The sequence below is a fragment of the Nematostella vectensis genome, chromosome 4 (genome assembly GCF_932526225.1).
Source record: "Nematostella vectensis chromosome 4, jaNemVect1.1, whole genome shotgun sequence".
Taxonomy (NCBI): domain Eukaryota; kingdom Metazoa; phylum Cnidaria; class Anthozoa; order Actiniaria; family Edwardsiidae; genus Nematostella; species Nematostella vectensis.
Window position 1 is genome coordinate 14,252,978 of NC_064037.1, and position 20,047 is coordinate 14,273,024.

A 20,047-nucleotide genomic window follows, 5' to 3' on the forward strand; every position below is an offset into this window, starting at 1 on the left:
CAGCTCTGTATTTCATTTACGCTTATTTACTTTGAGAGTCTCATGTTCACAGCTCCGCTTGGCAGCGGGCACGTTAAAGCATCCAAATTTACCCGACGAAAATGCTGTTAGACTTGTTCTGAATAAACTGTTATGCCTAAATACTGTTTCAACTCGAATTAAAAGGTATCATGTAAGTACCCCCCCCCCCCCCCCCCGGATTTGAATAAGGAACTGAGCGAATAAGGAAACAGACAAAAAAAGGAACTGCGAATTAAAGGAACCAACTTCAATCTGGTTCGACAAAAGGTGAGTTTTTTTATATCTAAACTTTACTTTTCATAGCTTTAAAACTCAGAAAACAGGATTTAAATTAGTCATCATAAGCTTATAGGTACTTAAAGTGGCGCGGAAACTCTGTTTTGCTAGAAAATGCATATTGACTTTGTCCACATTACTGCCGATAGAAGTAATGCAGGCCTTTTATTAGAAAAGATGCTGTTTGTAGATCAAATCTTGCTTTCCTCTTGTTTGTTTTTATTTTTACATCGCCTCCAGCTCGGACAAGATTGTTTTGTGGTGTGTGAAGTTTTAATTCTATTTACAAGCTACTATAAGTTGGAATTTAAGTATAAATATGTAATAAATGGTAGTGTTTTTTTTTATTGTTGGGATCAGTCCATTATTTGTATTCTAGTAATGTTAACTAAACAGTTTAGTAAATCTCTGTCTGGATGAACTGGGGGCCAAACTTGCATGTTGAATCTATTATATAATTTCTAATTAATTATATGATTTCATCCTAGCTATACCCGAGAAGCAAGTCATGGTGACATCTGGATAATCAACAAGATATATTCCTCAAGAAAGAGCAGATACATAGACATATACAGTATTTATTTGTAGTCATCATAGAAAAACAAAATACTATGCAGGTGCATTCTGATCCAAAAAGTAGAAAGATAGACTTAATTATGGCTCCAACTAACTTAGACATTGACAAAGGGAATGTAAACGCAGTGGTCTTTTTAGATCTTAAAAAAGCCTTTGATACCGTAGATCACGGCATTCTTTTGTCCAAATTAAATTTCTAGGGGATCTCAGGTATTGCACACGAATGGTTCAAATCCTACTTACTTAATCGTACTCAAAGGTGCTCTGTGAATAATTCTCTCTCGGGTCCCAAATTTCTTACTTGTGGTATTCCCAAGGGGACCATTTTGGGACCATTACTATTTTTGCTTTACATCAATGATCTCCCTAACTGTCTTGTTAATTCTTACCCACACATGTATGCTGACGATACTCATCTGACGTATGCCAGTAATAATGTGGGGAGCATGGAATCAAATTTGAATCAAGATCTCGCTAACGTCAGTGATTGGCTTAAAGCCAACAAACTGACCCGTAATAAATCTAAAACTGAATTCATGCTGGTCGGCTTGCGCCAAAGACTAAGTACCTTTGAGAACTCTCCTCGTTTAGTTCTCGATAATTCCCTAATTAAGGAAGTCCCTAATACAAAATCTCTAGGAGTCTGCATCGATCAACACCTCTCCTGGAACGCGCACGTTACTAATATTTCCAAAAAAATTGCTTCTGGAATCGGCGCAATCAAGAGATGTCGCCCATTTGTTCCAATCGAAACACTAACGTACGCTTTTAACGCAATTGTTCAACCCCATTTTGATTACTGCGATGTAGTATGGGGAAATTGTAATAGTACCCTTGCCACAAAACTCCAGAAGCTCCAAAACCGTGCCGCGCGAATTCTGACTTTTTCCAGTTTCGATGCCGACGCTCACCCGCTCATCGGGAGCCTAGGCTGGTCGAAGCTGGTTGATCGACGCAAGGCACATATGGCTACTATGGTGTACAAATCTCTTAACGGCCTAGCCCTGGATTACCTTCAATCTAAATTCGATGTTCAATGTTTTCAAATAGTAAGTGTTGCATTTTATTGGGATGGTACTTAAGCCCTACTTTTAACCCTGCATCTGATAAATTAGCACGAGGGCACAAAGGTCTAATGACAAAGTGCTCTCCTAGAAATCAAATTGACTGCACTATACTCCCTATTCAAAGAGATGTACCTAGTACTCTGTTTAGTATACTTATAAATGACAGACAGGGTGAGGGTAAGTTGACAAATTTCCTTAGCCTTTCTTTATGTTCTGGATCAAGAAGTCTGGTACTAACAGCAGGATGGCACCAGAGAAAGGACCCAAGGTTATCACCACCCTAGATAATGTAATATCAGAGTTTCACTTGCACACTCACCACCGCTGAAATATCTTATGAAACTGGGGTCAGTTGCCGAAGCCTGATTATGGTAAACATGTATTGATCAACTATTAAATTTGGTAAAAAGATAAAAAAGACAAATTGACTTTCTGTCAAAGTAGAAGTCAACTGGGGGTTCAACATCCCCTGACCTGCCCACCACACCAAATTTTCTTCCTGCTCAGGTAAATGTCAAAACACCTTATGGATTTTTGGTTAATTCTTGAACAGATGTACAACAGCAGATAGGCACACTTTGCATTTTTGTTTCACACCTGTTGCAGCAACAAGAAAGTAGAAATAATGGTTTCACTAGAATAGTTTTACTAAAGTGTCCTCTTACACTACAGCTGTAAAGAGACTTATGAATAATAAAATATATTTATGATGTATCTTGACTTTATACCTGATGTTTGCTGCTTATGTTTAGTTCTAATGTCCTGCTTTGTTGTGTGCTATTTTTTCAGTACAGAACTTACAAAAACACAATTTTCTGCAATGTCTTTTTTCTTCCTGTCTTCCTTTCCTCTTCTCCCCATTTTAGGGGTTTCTTTCCAGAGTACAATGCTCTTCATATTTCCCCGAATGTCTGATTGAAATACGAATCATGCTACCGGCCAAGAAAAGTGCGAAGAAATGAGGCAAAATCGCTCCACGAAACAGTTCTAAACACGCTAAGAATGGCAAAATTTAGCTCTGTTTTTACCCCATTGCACGCATAATCCCTTAGGATAGACTGCTTAGCAATGACTGTGGTCAATACGGGCCCAAGCTCAGCAAATCCTTCCCTAGGAGAGTCGGGAAGGTAAAACATACCAAAAATGGCGTCGAAGAGAAAGGCGGGAGATTTGAAATCGCGCCGTAAATGTACGAATTCTAAGACAAATATGCATTTCTCGCTGCCAAGAAAGGCTTGAAGTACAAATCAAACATATCTTTTCTTTCATTTGGGAAATTATTTATCCGTTGGATATGAAATCATTAGATTTGGGGGCGTTTTTTATTGGCTGGGCTCGTAACGGTAATGGCCGCCATGTTGGACTTTCCTCCATTTAAAAAATGGGGGGCGGGGCTTAGGACATTTTATACCGCGCCTTGGTGTTTAAAAGCATCGTATGACAACCAAACTTGGCAGGTGTCATGTATGTGTCAAGGGAGGTGCAAATATGTGGTCACATGATTTGTGACGTCAACGATGACGTCACTAGAAGCAAAAATTGCTGACGTCATCAAAACAAAAATATTTATATTTCACGAAGGAAACATCATATGGCAACCAAACTCGGTAGGTGTTATGTAGGTGTCAAGGGGGATGCAACAATATGGTCACGTGTGGTATGACGTCACTTAAAGCAAAAAACGTAATAAAAAGCAAAAACATTCAGATCTCTTGAAAGAAATATTGTTTCACAACCAAACTTGGCAGGTGTCATGTTTGTGTCAAGGGGGGGTAAAAAAATATGGTCAGGTGATTTGAGAAGTCACTAAAAGCAAGATTATTACGATTTCACTAAGAACAAAAATATCCATATCGCATAAACAAAACATCATATAACAACCAATCTTCGTATGTGTCATGAAGATGTTATGGGGGGTGCAACAATATGGTCAGGTGATTGTGACGTCACTAGATTAAAAAATATGCTAACGTCATAAAAAATATACTTTATTAAAGAAACATCGTGTGACAACAAAACTTGGTAGGTGTGATGTATGTTTCAAGTGGGTTGCAATGAGACGTCAAAAAATTAAAACTACCCTGACACCGGAACATCGTATGACAACTAAACTAGTTGTGTGTCATGCAGATGTGGGGGGAAGGCGGCATAACTAGGTTGGTCGAGTGATCTGATCGTTGAAGTCGTCAAAAACAGAAATATAATATTTATTACTAGGCGAAAATTAGCAAAGATGTGGTCGTTTGGAGCTCCGCTTTTAGGCAATGCCTAAATCTATATATTATTGGTATAATGACGGACCGTCACAATCAATTGCCGTTTGTGTATGTTTTCTTTATGTCAAGTTTTTTTTTTGCAACTTCACCTCTATAAGGTGACGGAATCTAGGATGATTGTGACGGTCCACCTCCCAACATTTTAAATTGGAGAGGAGGGGGAAGCGCAGAAAAAAAAAGTTGTTAATGATGCTATTTTCTATAAATTGTAACAACTGCTACCGCTTTTTAAGTCCAAAATTGTCAACACTTTTCAGGGTGAGGATGCCACCAGAGTAAATGGCAAAAGAAAGGAGAGTACTTTTAGAAGGAATTATCTCAAAAATACAAGGTGATAAGGGTTTGAGGAGAAATAGGCGCCTCATTACTGGCGCTATGCAAACCAATTTGCATTGGCGATTGATTTCCTGGGGATTATGTAAACGAGTCAATAAAAAAAGTACACGTTATCCCATTGTCACCTTCAGTTCGACTGTCAACCCTTCTTGGCGCCCCCCCCCCCCCTCCCCCTTCCCCCTCCTTATAAGGAAGCCAGGAATGACTTGGCCTACGGTATCTCACCTTCGCCCGACTTCGCCGACAGGTCAGAGTGAATCCCCACACCTTATAGCCTGTTTGTGTTTGCTATCCGTCGGCTACACGTGGCTACGACATACTAAAATGGTTCAAGTTGGACTTGAGAAGTGTAGGAACATTTTTAATCCAACTAAATAGTAAAGTTTACAATAATGATACATGTCGCTTGATTGCGGCACAAACACATTGATAAATGTCCCCTGAATAGGTTGGCTCGAAACGAACAATGGTGGTAAACCACTAACATAAAATATTTACATTTGCAAAATTTTACAGAGCAAAAAAGTCGCGATAGCAAAAATACAACCACGAGGTGCACAAATAATATGACCGTTTAAAATGCATGGAAAAGGAAAATATCTAGACTTCACTCGTCGCTCGCCTACAAAAATCATGGCCCAACACACTATCGAAATACACGCACACACGTCTAATCCCACTCAGTGCTTGGGAGGGTTTCTCAGTCTCATTGTGTAGGGTGACTGGTGTGATTGTGACTGTTGTTGTTGTTGCTGTTGTTGTTGCTGTTGTTGTTGCTGCTGCTGTTGGGTTCCAGGTGGGAAGCCTTGCCCAGACGTCTGTGTCACAGTTGCAGCAGCCACTGTTGGTGACCCTGTAGGCGCTGAAGCACCTGACGGCTGCTGTTGCTGTACCTGTGTCGGAGCAAGTACCTGCTTGTGCTGCTGGGTCACCATGAGGGTGACACCTCCCTGCTGACTGATGGGCGTCTGCGAGGTGACCACTTGTGAGGTAGATGGCGAGGGGACTCTTTGAGCTGCAGCTGCTACAGATGCCACTGGCGAACCGCCAGCACCACCCTGCTGTTGTTGTTGTTGTTGCTGTTGTTGTTGCTTTTGCTTCTGCATTTGTTGGTTGTACATCTGCAGGCGTTGGATCTGGAGCTGCTGTTGTGGTGTGAGCTGCTTCTGCCGGAGTATCTGCTGCAGCTGCTGTTGGGTAAGTGGCTGCTGAGACACTTTCTGTTGTAGTAACTTGGGATGTTGCTGCTGCAATAACTGCTGCTTCTGCTGCACTGTATTCCCAGCTACAGCTGCTCCAGAGACAGTCGGCATGGGTGCCTTGTTGGCGGCAGCAGCAGCAGCCTGTCTACCTTGTTGCTGCTGTTGCTGTTGTCGCTGCATCTGTAATTGTTTCAGCTGCTGCTGTTGCAGGATTCGCTTAAGCTGCGCCTGTTGTGCTGGCTGCTGTCTGAGAATGGCTAGCTGTTGTGGGGTCAGGTTCTTTGCTTGAGCCACCAGATGATGTTGCCCCACAGACAGGTTATGACCTGCAAAATGAACAATACGTGTCATTAAACGACATTAAAGTACACCCTCACAATTAAAGCCGCATTGTCACCAGTTTACTTCCGGTCGATTACGTTACAATCTTCGATGATTTTTAACGGAAAACCCAAAAAAACATTTCAAAATATTGAAAGCAGTGTGTATATTATATAGTATATATTGTAAGTTTCTTCGAGGATGTGATTGATAATTTAGAGCGGATGGCATGTTAAATATCTCGGATTCTCATAGATTATTTTGTCTTTTAACGGTTGAGGTTTCCGTCGGACCTCCGGAAGTGAACTGGGGGCAATGCGGCTTTAGGATGATCAAACTGAATGAAATTTTAATATGACTTTTGTAACCCGCTAAATAAGCACGCACAGTAATATTGGGGATAGCTCTAGCAATGGTTTTATCAACAAGCCTTTACTATAGATTTATCCAGATATCAACATTTCATTTGACATTCTCAAAGTAAACATAGGCGTATTTGCTTCTGAAGTGCTGCTATAGAAATATCTTTTACCTGCTGCTGAAGCCACACTTGTAGTGGTGGACTGCCGTGCTATCTGGAAAGACAAGAAAGACGTGTCAAGACAATAAGCAAAGAAAAACATGCACTTCCTGGGGTCTTCTTTATAGGGGGTCTACTTTGATATCCAGGCCCCCATGTGCTTACTCCTTTGTATGTTGGCTTAAATTTGGGGATTCTGGCATGATTCAGCTTTTCTTCCCTGATGTCCTAGCTGTGTGACTATACCATTCTACGGCTTACCTGTGCCACAAGGGCAGCAGACGAGACTGAGGCAAGGGCAGTGGTCATCACTTGCTGGGTGGAGGTCTGCGGCTGACCGCTGGTGAGGGTGACTGACGTGGTAGGGGCTTGCAGGGTACGTGCACGGCCAGTGCTCGCTACTGTCCCAGGCAAACTCTAAAATAGAAGAAACAATAGACCATTTGGAAAAACAACTTGCGCATTTCTTTGCAACTCGCCAGCTAAGCTGGTGCTGCAATCATTGACAACGTTGCTGGAAAATATAGACCAGCAATTGTTTTAAAGATTTTTCAATTTTCTTTCTTTTCCAAGTTGGCCCTTGGCGCACTCAACCACTTCAGAAGTTTACTCAAATTTTTTTGGATCTTTTAAATTTTACACGCTCCGTTGGGCAAAAAAACAGTGAAAGATGGAACGGGTCCGTCGGATAAACGTTTTAGAAGAAATGTAGATTAAATGTTTGATAATCCTGGATCCACCCCCTGAGCATTATAGTGTGAAATTCACTTGGTGTTCATTGTGGACTCACCCTCTGTACATTGGTAGCTACTGTTTGCATCTGACCAACTGAGGCGACCACCTGGCTCTGCATCCTTTTGTTGATGCTAGCAAATGAGGAAGATGGTGTGGAGTTCAGACCAGCCGCAGCCCCTGTCGGCGTATTGATGATTATACTTGTCCCCGTCCCACCTGGCATGGAAGATCCACTTAGCACTAAGCCACCTAGACAAAACAAGGTAGAAGTTAAGAATCCCAAGGCACTTAGACAAAACAAATAACAAGATAACATTAAGACACTCAGACAAAAGGGCAGAAGTTAACACTTAATAAAAAGTACCAAGAAACAGACAAAACAAGGTAGATGCTAAAATTACAGCATTCTCACCAATTTCAAGTGTCTTCCCAAAGCTGATTACATGTATTTAGGCAAGGGCATGTCAAAGACCACATAACTAACGATAACCCGGCTAAAGTCATTGAAGTATTTGGTCAAGAGGATATAGGATACTTTGTCTAAACAAATTGTTGAATATTGATTTCAAACAAAAACTACTTTGTTATCTATGACCGTTTTGCAAGGAGTCATCTGTGAGACAAGAAGAGGTTGCCATTGCAACCCATGGCCCCCACCCCTTCAATAAAGGGATAAAATTGAGGTTCATTGAATACAGCATAACTTTTAAAATCTCACTTGAGCCTTCAATACTTCATCTGCTGGCAACACCAACTCCTCTGATTCTCACACCAGCAGGAGCACAATCAGTTTTCAGTCCATACATACTGACCTTTTGCCAGGAGTCCAGCGGTAGATACAGATGCACCCTGGAGGTTTGTAGACTTCTGCAAAGGTGCTCCCTATAGAAAAAAAAACATCCCAGCAATTACAACAAACAGGAATATTAAAATGAGCTCAAACAGATCAATCTTTATTACAGATTTAATAACAAAAAACACAAGTTACAAAAATTTGAAAGCACAGCTAAGCATCTGAATGATTACAAAGTCTACAGTATTAAAGCGATAGCTAAACGGACAGACAAAGATTTTCTCCAGGGACTTTTTCTTTTGAAAAATTATGTATCATCATCCATCTTTAAAATCAAACAGCGGATGCAACATACTGAGACGACGGAAGTGAGCTGTGTAGAGACTGCAGTTAGCTTCTGTGCAGTGAGCTGGGTGCCAGCCTTCTGTGTAAAGTGCACCTGGGGTGCTGCACCCTGTCCAGTTGAGCCCTGATTTGGGGCAGGCTGAGCACCTGCTTGTAGTGTCGTGTGCTGCGGTTGGGTAGCAGGTTGTTGTTGTTGTTGTTGCTGCTGCTGCTGTTGTTGAGCTTGTTGTTGCTGAAGCTGAAGAAAAAAAAAGCACCATAAATGAAAGACATGATGAATTAAACTCTACCACTAAGTCAAGAGCTTACCGCAGCAGCCTGAGCCGCCTTCTCTCTGGCAATTCTCTCTGCTTTGATGGTAGCCAGCTGTACTGGATTCATGGTTTTCTCTTCAGATATGCCACTACAAAACACATTTCACAGATGAATAGAATTAAACCAAAGAATTCAAAAGGGCAGTAAGAAATAGTGTTACCTACCTTGCTACCAACACAGAGGTGTGCTTAGAGTTCTTAGTATGCGGGTCGGTCAACCTGAGGATAGCAGGGTTAAAAAAGTAATAATAGGATTTAACACATGGAAGAGCACAGATCATTTTCTGGAGCAAGCTGCTTATGTTTGCTGAGGGAGATATATATTTTGATTAAAATGTGTAAAATCTGGCTAAGAGCCTGAGGCTTTAAACCAGTGCCATAATTCCTTTAGGGACCAGGGATGGGGGTGGGTGGGGGGGGGGGGGGGGGGCTAATACCCTCTTGCATGCAGTTTTCTTTATAATTATAATGAAATGACCAGGGGCATCCATGCTGCAAACTTCAATTGCACTATTCAACGGTCAAATAAAGAGTGTTAATGCTAAGTGGGAAACTTGAAACAAAGTTGTCATCCTATGTGTTTTGGTTATTCTTCTCTGTCGCCCACTAACTCAAAACATTCTCACATTTGCTTCATTGTAGGCTTGCGCTTGCTGGCTGTTTTCTTTACAAGTTCAAAGAGCGTGTTGTGCAGTTGCGTGGGAGCTCGACCAGCATCTTGAGCTAGAAGGGAGTAAGTCTTGAACGTCTTGCCATGCTTGGGCTGCCAGAATCAACAGATATTAAACTCCTTACAGAAACTAATCAATAAGATGAAACAATGGAGATGCACAAAAGTCAGGTTTCAATAAAAATGTTGATAGCTTTCTGTGTTCAAATTGGAACTAAGAGCCTTTTTTATAAAACCAGTGAAGTTACAGTTTTTTTTTTTTTCATTTGCTAGCTAACCGGACATCATTTTAGTCCTTTTAGTTATTTTAGTGTGCAGCATTTTTGCTTGACAGAGTTTAGGACAAAGGAAATGTCAAAATGGGAAATGGACTTTCTGACATTTCCTTTGTCTTGTGGTCAGTCGAGCAAGAATTCCCCAGCAATGCTGGCCAGCGCTGGCGCAGTTTGCACAGGGCTTTACTTAAGTGATTGAGTGCAAAAATTGAACCCTGTAACATATATCTGGAAAGACTGGTAGGGCCTTAAATGAGAAATTAACATTATTTTCCAGGGAGGATAGGGTTAGATAGAAATCACCCCTACAAACCTTATTAGACATCTGATGTGGGGCTTGAAAGGCCTTCATTTTGGTCTTTATTTTCTTCAGGGATTCATCAATTGGCTGCAGTCACAGCATTTAAACCAAACTTAGTTTGAAAATTACAAAGCAGCCAACAAGAGACAATTTTCTATAAAGGACAAATTAAACAGCCCGAAAAAAAAAAAAACCCTGCTATTTTGTCTAAACAGAAATATACCAGAAACACACTGTTGTTCAGTTCTCAATTTGCTTAAACATCATGGTAAATTGTCAACCTTATGAGTTCAAAGTATTCTATATTTGTTTAGAAAGGGTAAGCGAATCTGAATTGAGCTTTGTTGACGAATTTGAATTTTTTTCTTGCTTGTGTATGCACTATAAACAGCTTTCCAGAATGTTATTGTAGCAGATAAAATTCACTAAAAAAACAGTATATGGTGAATATAAGCAAGCAAAAACATTCAATTTCAACAACAAGCCTCAATTCAATTATTTCTAAACAAATGTAGGATACTTTGAACTCACTAGGCTAACAATTTGCTGGTTTATTTGAATAAACTGAAAACTGTAGGGAATTTAGTCCATTGAGGACCTTTCCCAACTGTCAGGCACATAGCCCAATATATAAATAAAGGACAAATTGAAAAAAAAAAAACATTGCAAACAGACCAAATTACTCTTAGATACAGTTTAAATAAGAAATGGCAAAGATGAAAATGTTACTCACCATTGGTACCTTTCCCTCTTCTCTTGGCATGATCATGTTGATGTAGCGGTCACGACACTGAGGCAAACAAACAAAGTCAACAAACACAAACAAAACATCAACAGTACTGTAAGCATCAACAGCATGGCTAATTCCAAATCACTTACGGATGAAATTTTACCAATAATGTCTTACGCATAGTCAAATCATTGGTAATATATATATATATATATATATATATATATATATATATATATATATATATATATATATATATATAGCAATTATTTACTAAAAAAAAAGAAGCAATTATTTACTAAAAAAATTCATTGTAATTGAAACAATAGCTAGGCAGGATCTGATTGGTCTAGACAGTGTTCTTCTCAATAGAGAAGCATACTGGATGATGCAATTATTTACTAAAAAAAAAAAAAAATTATTTTATACTGAAGAAGGCCGAAGGGCCGAAACGTTTAGTAAATTTTTAATATGTCTAAAAGTTGGGAATCGTAGCATCTTTCTTCACACTGGTATATTTATATTTTCGCTACTGAGCCCTGGTATCTTGGATCCTTTTAGATAGACTGGCTGTTGGCTGACGGGAATTTTCAATCAAGTTTATATATATATATATACATATATATATATGACATGACATATGACATGATATATATATATCATGTCATGTCATGTCATGTCATATCATAACTAAACCAAATATGGCAACACCGAATAGGAGAAACGAGCTTGTCTCGATATGTAGGCACAGGCGCAAATATGTTCTTAATTTAACGATTCTAGAACAGGTAATGTAGCGCGCGCTTGACAATCTTATAACGCGCGCAGTTTGTAACGGCCATATTATATGTTAAATTTTGCATCTCACGAAACCATACATAATTTCGTAGACGTACGTCAGTGTTACAGTTGTAAAAAGGTTTAACTGAGGAGTGGAACAACCTTACGGTACGGTATATATATATATAAAATGATGGTTGAAGGCTTTCATAGAAAGTGCTCAATACTTGAAAGTAGAGCGGTGTATAGTGTTGGTTTGAGAAAAATACAAACTACATAGGTTTCCCTACAGGTCTGTTTCGTGGTTGCCCACTCATCAGGGGATTTAATGAGAATATTCCTACCATCGTATATATACTATTAACATTGAAATTTACATAATAATAGACTGTGAGTTTTAGCTAAGGCGGCAAGAGGAACAATAGCGAGTTACATAAATATGCAGGGCGGAACGTGTGAAAAATTGATAGCGCGAAAATTTAACGGTGACGGGATTAACAGTTCTAATTGTTTCGTAGCAGGGCTTTGTTTCTGTGGCGGCACGAGGACACGAGTTCATTGCGTTTATTTAGAGTTGATAGTTTGGGTTGGCAGATGATTGTATATATATTTATTATATATATATTCTTTTCATTCTTTTTTCACAAGTTAAAACCTGTGATCTGAATTTTTTAAACTTATTACAGGTCTGTATTACTGTGCATCGTCAAGCTGCATGATATTTTTCACTCACCTGTCTTGGTGATCGGTAGGTCCTGCTTGTAAGATTTACAATATCACAAACAATATCCCAGTTTGGTGTTTGGCTAGGTACTCCTACAGTAAGATCAACTGGGAGTTCCTGAAGTGAATTCACAGCCTGGGAAAGCAATAAACACGATTATCAGTAAACCTGAAGGAAAGAGGTGGATGAATTGCCCCATAAAAGATATATATAAGCTCAAACTAAAGAAAAATTGTCATTTGATAGATATATATTACATACTGTATGCTTAGATAAAACTCACCTGAAGTAGTGACCAGTCCTCATGTACAAGCCATTCTGGTACTCCAGTGCCCTGTGAAAATTATTAAAACATTGTGAGTTACAGAATGAAAATAATTCAGACTAAATTGATCCAGGTTCCATTGTTTTCATGTGTTAAATGGAAATATAGATAAATAATAAGCGGAACCAAGTAATTCAATTAATCATTTCGAGACTTTCAACCAGAGAGGCGGGCCACCTCTAGACTCAACGAATGCTTCTATCAGTTGATTTAAGAAACAAGATACTTTAACTCAAATTTCCTTTCAAAGAAATGCCATACACAGTGGAACCTGGATTTTACGATGTGGCTCGGGAGAAAGAAAATGTATTGAAAAACCGAGGTATCATTAAAAAGAGGTTCTCGATTTTACGATATAAAGGAAAATCCATTAAAAATATCATTGCAGCAAGGTCGGGTTTATTATGAACTTTTACAAAATAATAATACTGTAACTGTACTCTGTGTAAGACTGTACAGTTACTCTCTTAATTCAAGATAATCGATTAACTGTACTTTACGTGTGCGGTGTCTTGCGTTTTTTTCTCTTTGTTGATAGACAGAATCAGTAATATCGTTGTATCGAGGTCAAAATTATGCTTGGAAGAAAAGATAGGTGCTCCTGCACCTATACCTACATTGATTGGATTTCCCTGTGCTCCTGCACCTATACGTACATTGATTGGATTTCCCTGTGCTCCTGCACCTATACGTTCATTGATTGGATTTCCCTATGAACACAGTAGTCAACACAATACCTGAGAGGAATCAGGCTGTTTCATTATTGTCTGCATTGAAGGTTGTTTCATCAACTTCAACTTTGTTCTTTTAGTAAAAGAATCTCTGCGTCGGCGGCCAAATGACTCAAATCCAACTCTGTCAAAAACTGATGCAGGTCTGTGGATTTTATCCCTGTTAAAAACAATGCATGTCAATTCTTTCCTAGGAAATATACGGTGAAGTTTTAGAGGATATATTCTTTCCCTCAGTTCCTCTTTGAACCAGTCATGAATTGACAAAAATGATCATCTCTATTTACTGCAAATGTGCACATGAGCACTCTTCTTTCAAATTGGTACCCCCTCTAAAGGCTAAAGTATGAAATAAATGTCCACTTTCAAATTAACCCCCCCCCCCCCCGCCATGAACCAAAACATCAATAAGAGCCCAAATGGCAAAATAAAGCAGTTGTGAAGAGAGCAATCACACCATACCAGCATTGAGAGATGATATAAAAGTACACCCTACTTTTTAGTTCAATGTGAAAGCCAACTTACTTTGCAGCCCCCTGAAGGTGGTCTCTGAAGAATGTGACAGTTCTGTGAACCATCCTCTTGCTACTGTAATACCGTCTAGTTCGAGGAGAGATGATAGTAACAAATATATATGTTCACTGGACTGGACAAGTATATAGCAACTTAAAACGGCAGTACCCATACCACAGCCCTTGGGAAGCACCAGCTGATAGCTTTTTTAACCTGTTTTTCCTGGGCATACACACTTTTATTTACTCGCACATCAATACAAACCTGGACTATCAAATCTGAATAATACTTATGCCATAGCTGCACATTTGTAAAGAAAACATTTAAAGTCGTTTGTAAAATACAAAATTACTGACTTAATCAATCAAAATACACAAATAGTGGTGTTTGTTCACCAGAGTATAAATATAGATCACCAAAACAGGTAGTCAACCCTGCCAAATATTTGTCTTTAATTCGACTTCTCTCAGGCTAAGGTTGGTGCCTACTATTGCTGGTGCGCATTCTCACCTACGCATACAAGAAAGCATGCTGCGCACGCTTGTTTTGGCATACGCAAACAATGTTGTCACACTTCAAACGGATGAAACAAAACCTTTTCGCAGTTGTTAAAAGAAAACATCAAAATATTCCTGCTACATATTATTGTACAATGTTTTGCAGTGGCATTCTTCACGTAAACTTCCTCGGTATGGTTTTCCTGCCGATTTACGTCGTCCCAGGAAACCTGCACCAATCAGAGGCGACCATCTCACCCCACAACCAATCAAATCAATTCTCTTGAGAGCTAGCTGTCAATCAGTTTGACATGCTGCTCGCGAGAATTGTAAACAGTCACACTGCAATATTTCACTTCATGTTGCTCATGTTTTTGGATGTTTTAGCTATAATATCTTAACTTCTTTCGCTGGAAATGCAAACCTAGCAAGTCTCCCGATAAGTTTTGAGGCCCGTAAATTACCAGGAGTTTTGAGAAACGGGCCCGTGGAATGTTTTAAAGTAAAAATCTGACAACTCTTGTGAAATTTTCAAGTAAAAACAACTTTGATGAAGTTGTATTTCTTTTCACAAGATTTTGGTGGCCTCTGGTTAACAAGACTCATATGATTTTGGAAAAAATAAAAATACCAATTAGGAGGCACTAACCTTGAATAGGTAAATTTGGCAGAGTTGACTACCAGTTTTAGGTGAACTAGAGCTTGAGTGAGGTACAGTGGTGATCGAAAAGTCAACTTAATTAGCCCCAATAAAAACCTCACCTTGTTGTATGCAAGGCTGGCAAGTGGTTCTCGTCATAGGGTGTGGTCTGGTACAGGTGGACCACAGTTGGATCAATGTATACATCATCCATGTCATCCCGGGGTGGTGTAGGCGGAGTCCAAATCTGGGAAAAACAACAGAAGTGAATAGCCTAGTTTCAAAGTTTACTGCATCTGCTGGACAGGCACCAAGGAATCATAAATACAGGGTGATTATCGGTTTCCAGCCATACACAAAACCAGAAGATAAAGAAAAGTCACAAGATTTTGCATCTTTTTGATGCACAAGGGCAATGGCCTGTGAAAACAAATTCCCACAAGGATGTGTGAAAATTCAAGGTGGTGGGGTGTCTTCTAAAAAAAGTTTCCTTCCTGAAGGAAAAATTGATTTTTCCTCCTACATAACTGGCAAAATAAGCACAACATTCAGGCTCAACACTGGTCAGCTGCATAGCCAGGATATTTAACAGGCGGGGGCGCCAAAGGGACTTTCAAGGCATTTTCTCCTGTATTTTAGATGTCTCATACATTAACTGTATTTTTCACTGCTAAAAGGGAGGTGCCCTAGGCCACCCCCCTTGGCTACGCCCGTGCTGGTGTAAGAACCAGTGTATTGTGCACAAGTTGCTTCTTTAGGAAATTGCAACTGTGAAAAACCACCCAAAACAGCCCAGACTCTAACTACAAAAATACATCAGTTGGAAAGGCTTTTGCGTTAAAGAATAACTCCATTTAGAATTACAGCAAATCCATTCCCAGGGGGTCACCCCACTTCTCTAATAAATTGAAGCTGTGCTATCGACCGACAGTTGTAATGAATAAAGCCATATGCTGATGCTTTACACTGGCTATGCCCCAAGATTGGCTTTTGGTAATTTAAACAGCTTTTTGTGAGGTGAATGACTTCTTACCTTCATCTCCTCATCAGTAATGTCATTTATGTACACCTGTAAATTGAGTGCTATAGTTAACACACTAGATGTCACTATCAGGCCTAAAGCTTGTGGTCCACTGATGTGCACACCTTTTTCAAAATAGTCCTCAGTGAAGATAATTTGACACTTCTATGACTGAATGGTATGTTGCATATTCTTATAATTCCATCAAATGGGGCAAATAGAGAAAAGTGAAGTAAATAGAGGTGAAGTAAATATTCTTAAGAGGATTCTTGGTACAGAGGATTACGAGGAATATTATCATATTAAGGTTTCAAGTTGCAAATAGACAGCACAGGAAGGCTAACAGGGCTGGTTGCTTGGTCCAAAGTGCATCTGTCACACATTCTTTGCTTGAGTGAAATGGCACAAGCATGCATGCAAGGTGCTGGTGTCCTAACTTATAACAGTCCACAACAAACACTTTAGAATTTGAAGCCACACACCACACTTCTAGCCTGGTTTTGATAAAGTAGTCCCAAATTTCAAATGAACATGACAAAGAACTCTCAGACTACTGATACAAATAATCTGAAAAGCAACCGGTTGTTTGGCAGTTTACATCACAGTCTAGGTGTGAATCATGCTAGAGCTGTTGCTTCATAGGATTAATAGTATCGGTCATCTGTTAAGGTCACATCAAATATTTGTTTAGATAGTATACAATAGCATACTGCTTCTGTTTCTAGTCTTGGTAAATAACTAATTGGCAGCACACTTGCAAACATGCTGGCCTGCACAAGCAACATTAACACTGAGGACACCAACAGCCTTGCCCCTGATTACTGCATACTGTGCCAAGAACGAGAGACAGAGTAAGCCAGGAAATAGCTTACTCCAGCCATCATTCAGTCAAGAAAAGAATGTACACCAGACACAACCTGTTCCATTTTCACAATTTATTTTATTTTTTTTTTCATTTCTGTGATTGTTCAAACAACCTAATACCTTAGAGTTTACTATATCATTAATGCATCCAACCATATGGCATTATGTGCATAGGACGATCTGAACAAATCGAGTGTGATAATTGACTCAGAGTTTCAATTATATTTTGTCATATATCTATATCAAGCTTTTTGAATGATAATAGAATTATTCCAAACAGTGGCTGTACAATTAGAAAAAAAAAATCTAGGAATTTTTCAGGGGAAGTCCTTTGGCTTGGGCCTGCGCCTGATCCTTCCTGAGCTGCTACAACTACTACTACGGCTACTAGCCCTGGATGAGCGCTCAGAAGGGCGACTGTCCCGGACAGACGGTTTCTTCTGTTGTGAACCAGCACTACTGCTTTTCCCTTTAGACTTTTTAGATTCAGTGCTTTTTGAGCTACATCTACTATTGGATCGTGATTTGGGTTTTGATTTTTTAACCTGTGTTGAGTTCTCTCTGCTGTAGGTGAACAAGATCTCATCTTCGTCTTCTGCAGCACGCTTTTCTTCTTGCTCCTTCAGGGCCACAAGATGGTCAATCTCCCAGTCCTTCTTGGCAATCTCGACTTGTTGCTAGAAGATTAGTAGGATTCCACATTTACTATCTATACTACTCAAACACATTTACAACCAGAGATGAAAGCAATAGTGACATAAAAGACATGGACAGTAGAACAAACAGAAGTAGAAGACAAGTGGGACCCTTAAGTTCTTTTTATCACTTACATAACAATTCTGTTTACTATTAAAATTGTTCAACAATTCATTTTATTGATGGACTTGGCTACATCATTTTACATGAAAAGTTGCATAATGCAAGGATTGGATTTACGAATAACAACAACGAGTTTTATCTAGTTTCGAAAATAATAATAAGGTTAAAAATGACCATAATCTAACGATGTCACAATGTAAATTCCGGCAAGTTTAGAAAGTTATACTGAAGTTGTATCCCTGTCTGGGGACTGACAAACCACTGTCCATTATAGACAAAGTTCTGACAGCTTGTAAAAGGGAGTTACTCTAGCTGAGCGTCATGATCTGAATGGGGATGTGAGCCCCAACAGACATGGGAATACCAGCGATTGCTGCTCATAAAGTAACAAATGTAGACTAGCCCTACTGACCTCTTCCTTTATTTGTTCCACTGTGATGTATCCTCCAGTGGTTTCTAGGTAGCGCACAGCAAACCTTTCAATTGAGGTAAGCTGAAAGAGAATTAAATGTTGAGAATCCTGGTAAAACAGCATTGGGGCACTGACTCGTAAGATGGATTGTTTCCCGGTCTGGGGACTGTCAAACCACTGCCAATTATTGACAAAGTTCTGACAGCTTGTAAAAGGGAGTTCTTCTAGCTGAGTGTCATGATCTGGTTGGGGAGGGGAGCCCCAACAGACATTGGAATACCAGCATGGCAACCAGTAATGGCACACACAATCAGGTACAGTAATCACAAACCGAGAAACATACCTGACTTTCCAAAGCTACAAGTTCTTCCTCCACCTTTGAGAACTCATCTTCTCTTTGAGAGTCCTAAAAAGATAATGTTGTTTTAGTTGGAAAAATGGGATATTAGATATCTAGAAACCCACAAAAAAGTGAAAGATGCAAACTAGACATTTAGGGATTTGTGTATAATGTTTGACTTGAGTAGTTGAATGCTCACTCTTGCTGCTTCGTCAGCATATGGGATCCCCTCATCAAACTCTGCTAACTCAGCTGCCTGTTCGGCTTTGGCTCGTGTTGCCGCACAGGCGTCTGTCTCATCCTCAGCATCTAGGAGGGCCTGTTATATCCAATACACTTCATGAATAACAACATCTACAATCTCTGGCATACTTATTATACTACACTGATATGTTATGGTATGGTGGTATCTAACTCACTGACTGACTACAGATGCTAAATGCATGGCTTATTGCAAACACCATGTATAGCAATAGTGCCTCAAATCAAGTTCATCATAATTCATTCTCCATTACCTGTTCAAATAGATTCTGAGTGACTTTGGGCTCTGGGCCACCTGAAGTCTGGTCTCTTTCTGTGGTTTTAGTCTTCTGTTGGTTTTCCTCTTCAGGTTTCTCTTCAGGTTGCTTGACAGGGGTTGGTGCTTCAGGCCCTTCTGGAGCCTCAATGTTGAATAACTCTTTGAGACTTGCCTGAAAGATACACAAGCTATCAATAACACCACCAATCTGTGTATGCTAGACGGTTTATTTCCTTTTCTTTTACAGAAGCATGTTATTATTTGGTGTCATGGTACCTATTAGGTTTGAATCTCTCTAGGGGTTACAAGCCTTTTTCATTTTAACCTGGTTATAAAGATTGCATTTTCTCAAAAACAGGTTAATCTGTATCACTGTCTGGGGACTGACAAACCACTGTCCATTATAGACAAAGTTCTGACAGCTTGTGAAAGGGAGTTACTCTAGCTGAGCGTCATGATCTGAATGGGGATGGGAGCCCCAACAGACATTGGAATACTAGCAACCAAAGATAAATTTTAAACTTTGCTGAAGTGTTAGTGTGAACAAAAAAACTACTACTTATGTGGCCTGATAAAGACCAAAATTTCAGTCAAAAATGGCAATTTCATTAAGCATCATACTTGGTTGATCAAACTTTGGACATCCAAAATATGCTAATATATATTTTTAGCAGCTAGCTTTCCTCAGAACTAATAGATTAATAACTAATAATATCCTAGCACCTTACCTCTCTGAGGAATGCGGTAGTAAAGTTCCCACCCTCTATGGCAATATCACCAAGCATTCTCTTCTGGTTAGCCTTCTTAAGGATGTTTTCTTCAACGGTTCGTTCACTAATGAGACGGTAAATGTGCACATCTCTTGTCTGTCCTATACGATGGCACCGATCCTGAGCCTGGGCGTCCATAGTGGGGTTCCAGTCACTGTCATAGAACACAACAGTATCCGCCCCAGTCAGGTTCACACCCAGACCACCGCTGCGTGTGGAGAGAATGAAGCAGAAGATCCGAGAGTCTGCATTGAACCTGTCCATTAGAATCTAGAAGGGGAAAAAATTGCAAAATGACATACACCACAAATAATTGCAATTTGCACAAGATTC

General features: G+C 39.7%; 2 protein-coding genes across 3 annotated transcripts in view; one reads left to right on the plus strand and one right to left on the minus strand.

The window, feature by feature from the left end:
• The first annotated feature begins 1,086 nt into the window (after positions 1 to 1,086).
• Positions 1,087 to 1,955, plus strand: LOC125561803. Its single transcript, XM_048726244.1, has one exon. The coding sequence runs from the start codon at positions 1,269 to 1,271 to the stop codon at positions 1,953 to 1,955; it is 687 nt and encodes a 228-aa protein (XP_048582201.1). The 5' UTR covers positions 1,087 to 1,268.
• Positions 1,956 to 4,897: 2,942 nt separating this feature from the next.
• LOC5510936 (helicase SRCAP) overlaps positions 4,898 to 20,047 on the minus strand; it is a 31,078-nt gene continuing 15,928 nt past the window's right edge. For both annotated transcript variants that reach the window (XM_032380176.2, XM_032380175.2), the window contains exons 18-40: positions 19,673 to 19,984; positions 18,940 to 19,116; positions 18,624 to 18,743; positions 18,428 to 18,490; positions 18,085 to 18,165; positions 17,399 to 17,530; positions 16,002 to 16,037; positions 15,091 to 15,215; positions 13,844 to 13,918; positions 13,325 to 13,478; positions 12,546 to 12,596; positions 12,272 to 12,397; positions 10,762 to 10,818; positions 10,041 to 10,115; positions 9,409 to 9,545; positions 8,948 to 9,001; positions 8,778 to 8,871; positions 8,479 to 8,706; positions 8,143 to 8,212; positions 7,386 to 7,579; positions 6,857 to 7,012; positions 6,608 to 6,650; positions 4,898 to 6,080 (exon numbers count right to left, since the gene is read on the minus strand). In XM_032380176.2, coding sequence (XP_032236067.2) covers positions 5,233 to 6,080; positions 6,608 to 6,650; positions 6,857 to 7,012; positions 7,386 to 7,579; positions 8,143 to 8,212; positions 8,479 to 8,706; positions 8,778 to 8,871; positions 8,948 to 9,001; positions 9,409 to 9,545; positions 10,041 to 10,115; positions 10,762 to 10,818; positions 12,272 to 12,397; positions 12,546 to 12,596; positions 13,325 to 13,478; positions 13,844 to 13,918; positions 15,091 to 15,215; positions 16,002 to 16,037; positions 17,399 to 17,530; positions 18,085 to 18,165; positions 18,428 to 18,490; positions 18,624 to 18,743; positions 18,940 to 19,116; positions 19,673 to 19,984 — 3,408 coding nt within the window. In that variant the 3' untranslated portion in view covers positions 4,898 to 5,232. The remainder of the gene's footprint in view (positions 6,081 to 6,607; positions 6,651 to 6,856; positions 7,013 to 7,385; positions 7,580 to 8,142; positions 8,213 to 8,478; positions 8,707 to 8,777; positions 8,872 to 8,947; positions 9,002 to 9,408; positions 9,546 to 10,040; positions 10,116 to 10,761; positions 10,819 to 12,271; positions 12,398 to 12,545; positions 12,597 to 13,324; positions 13,479 to 13,843; positions 13,919 to 15,090; positions 15,216 to 16,001; positions 16,038 to 17,398; positions 17,531 to 18,084; positions 18,166 to 18,427; positions 18,491 to 18,623; positions 18,744 to 18,939; positions 19,117 to 19,672; positions 19,985 to 20,047) is intronic.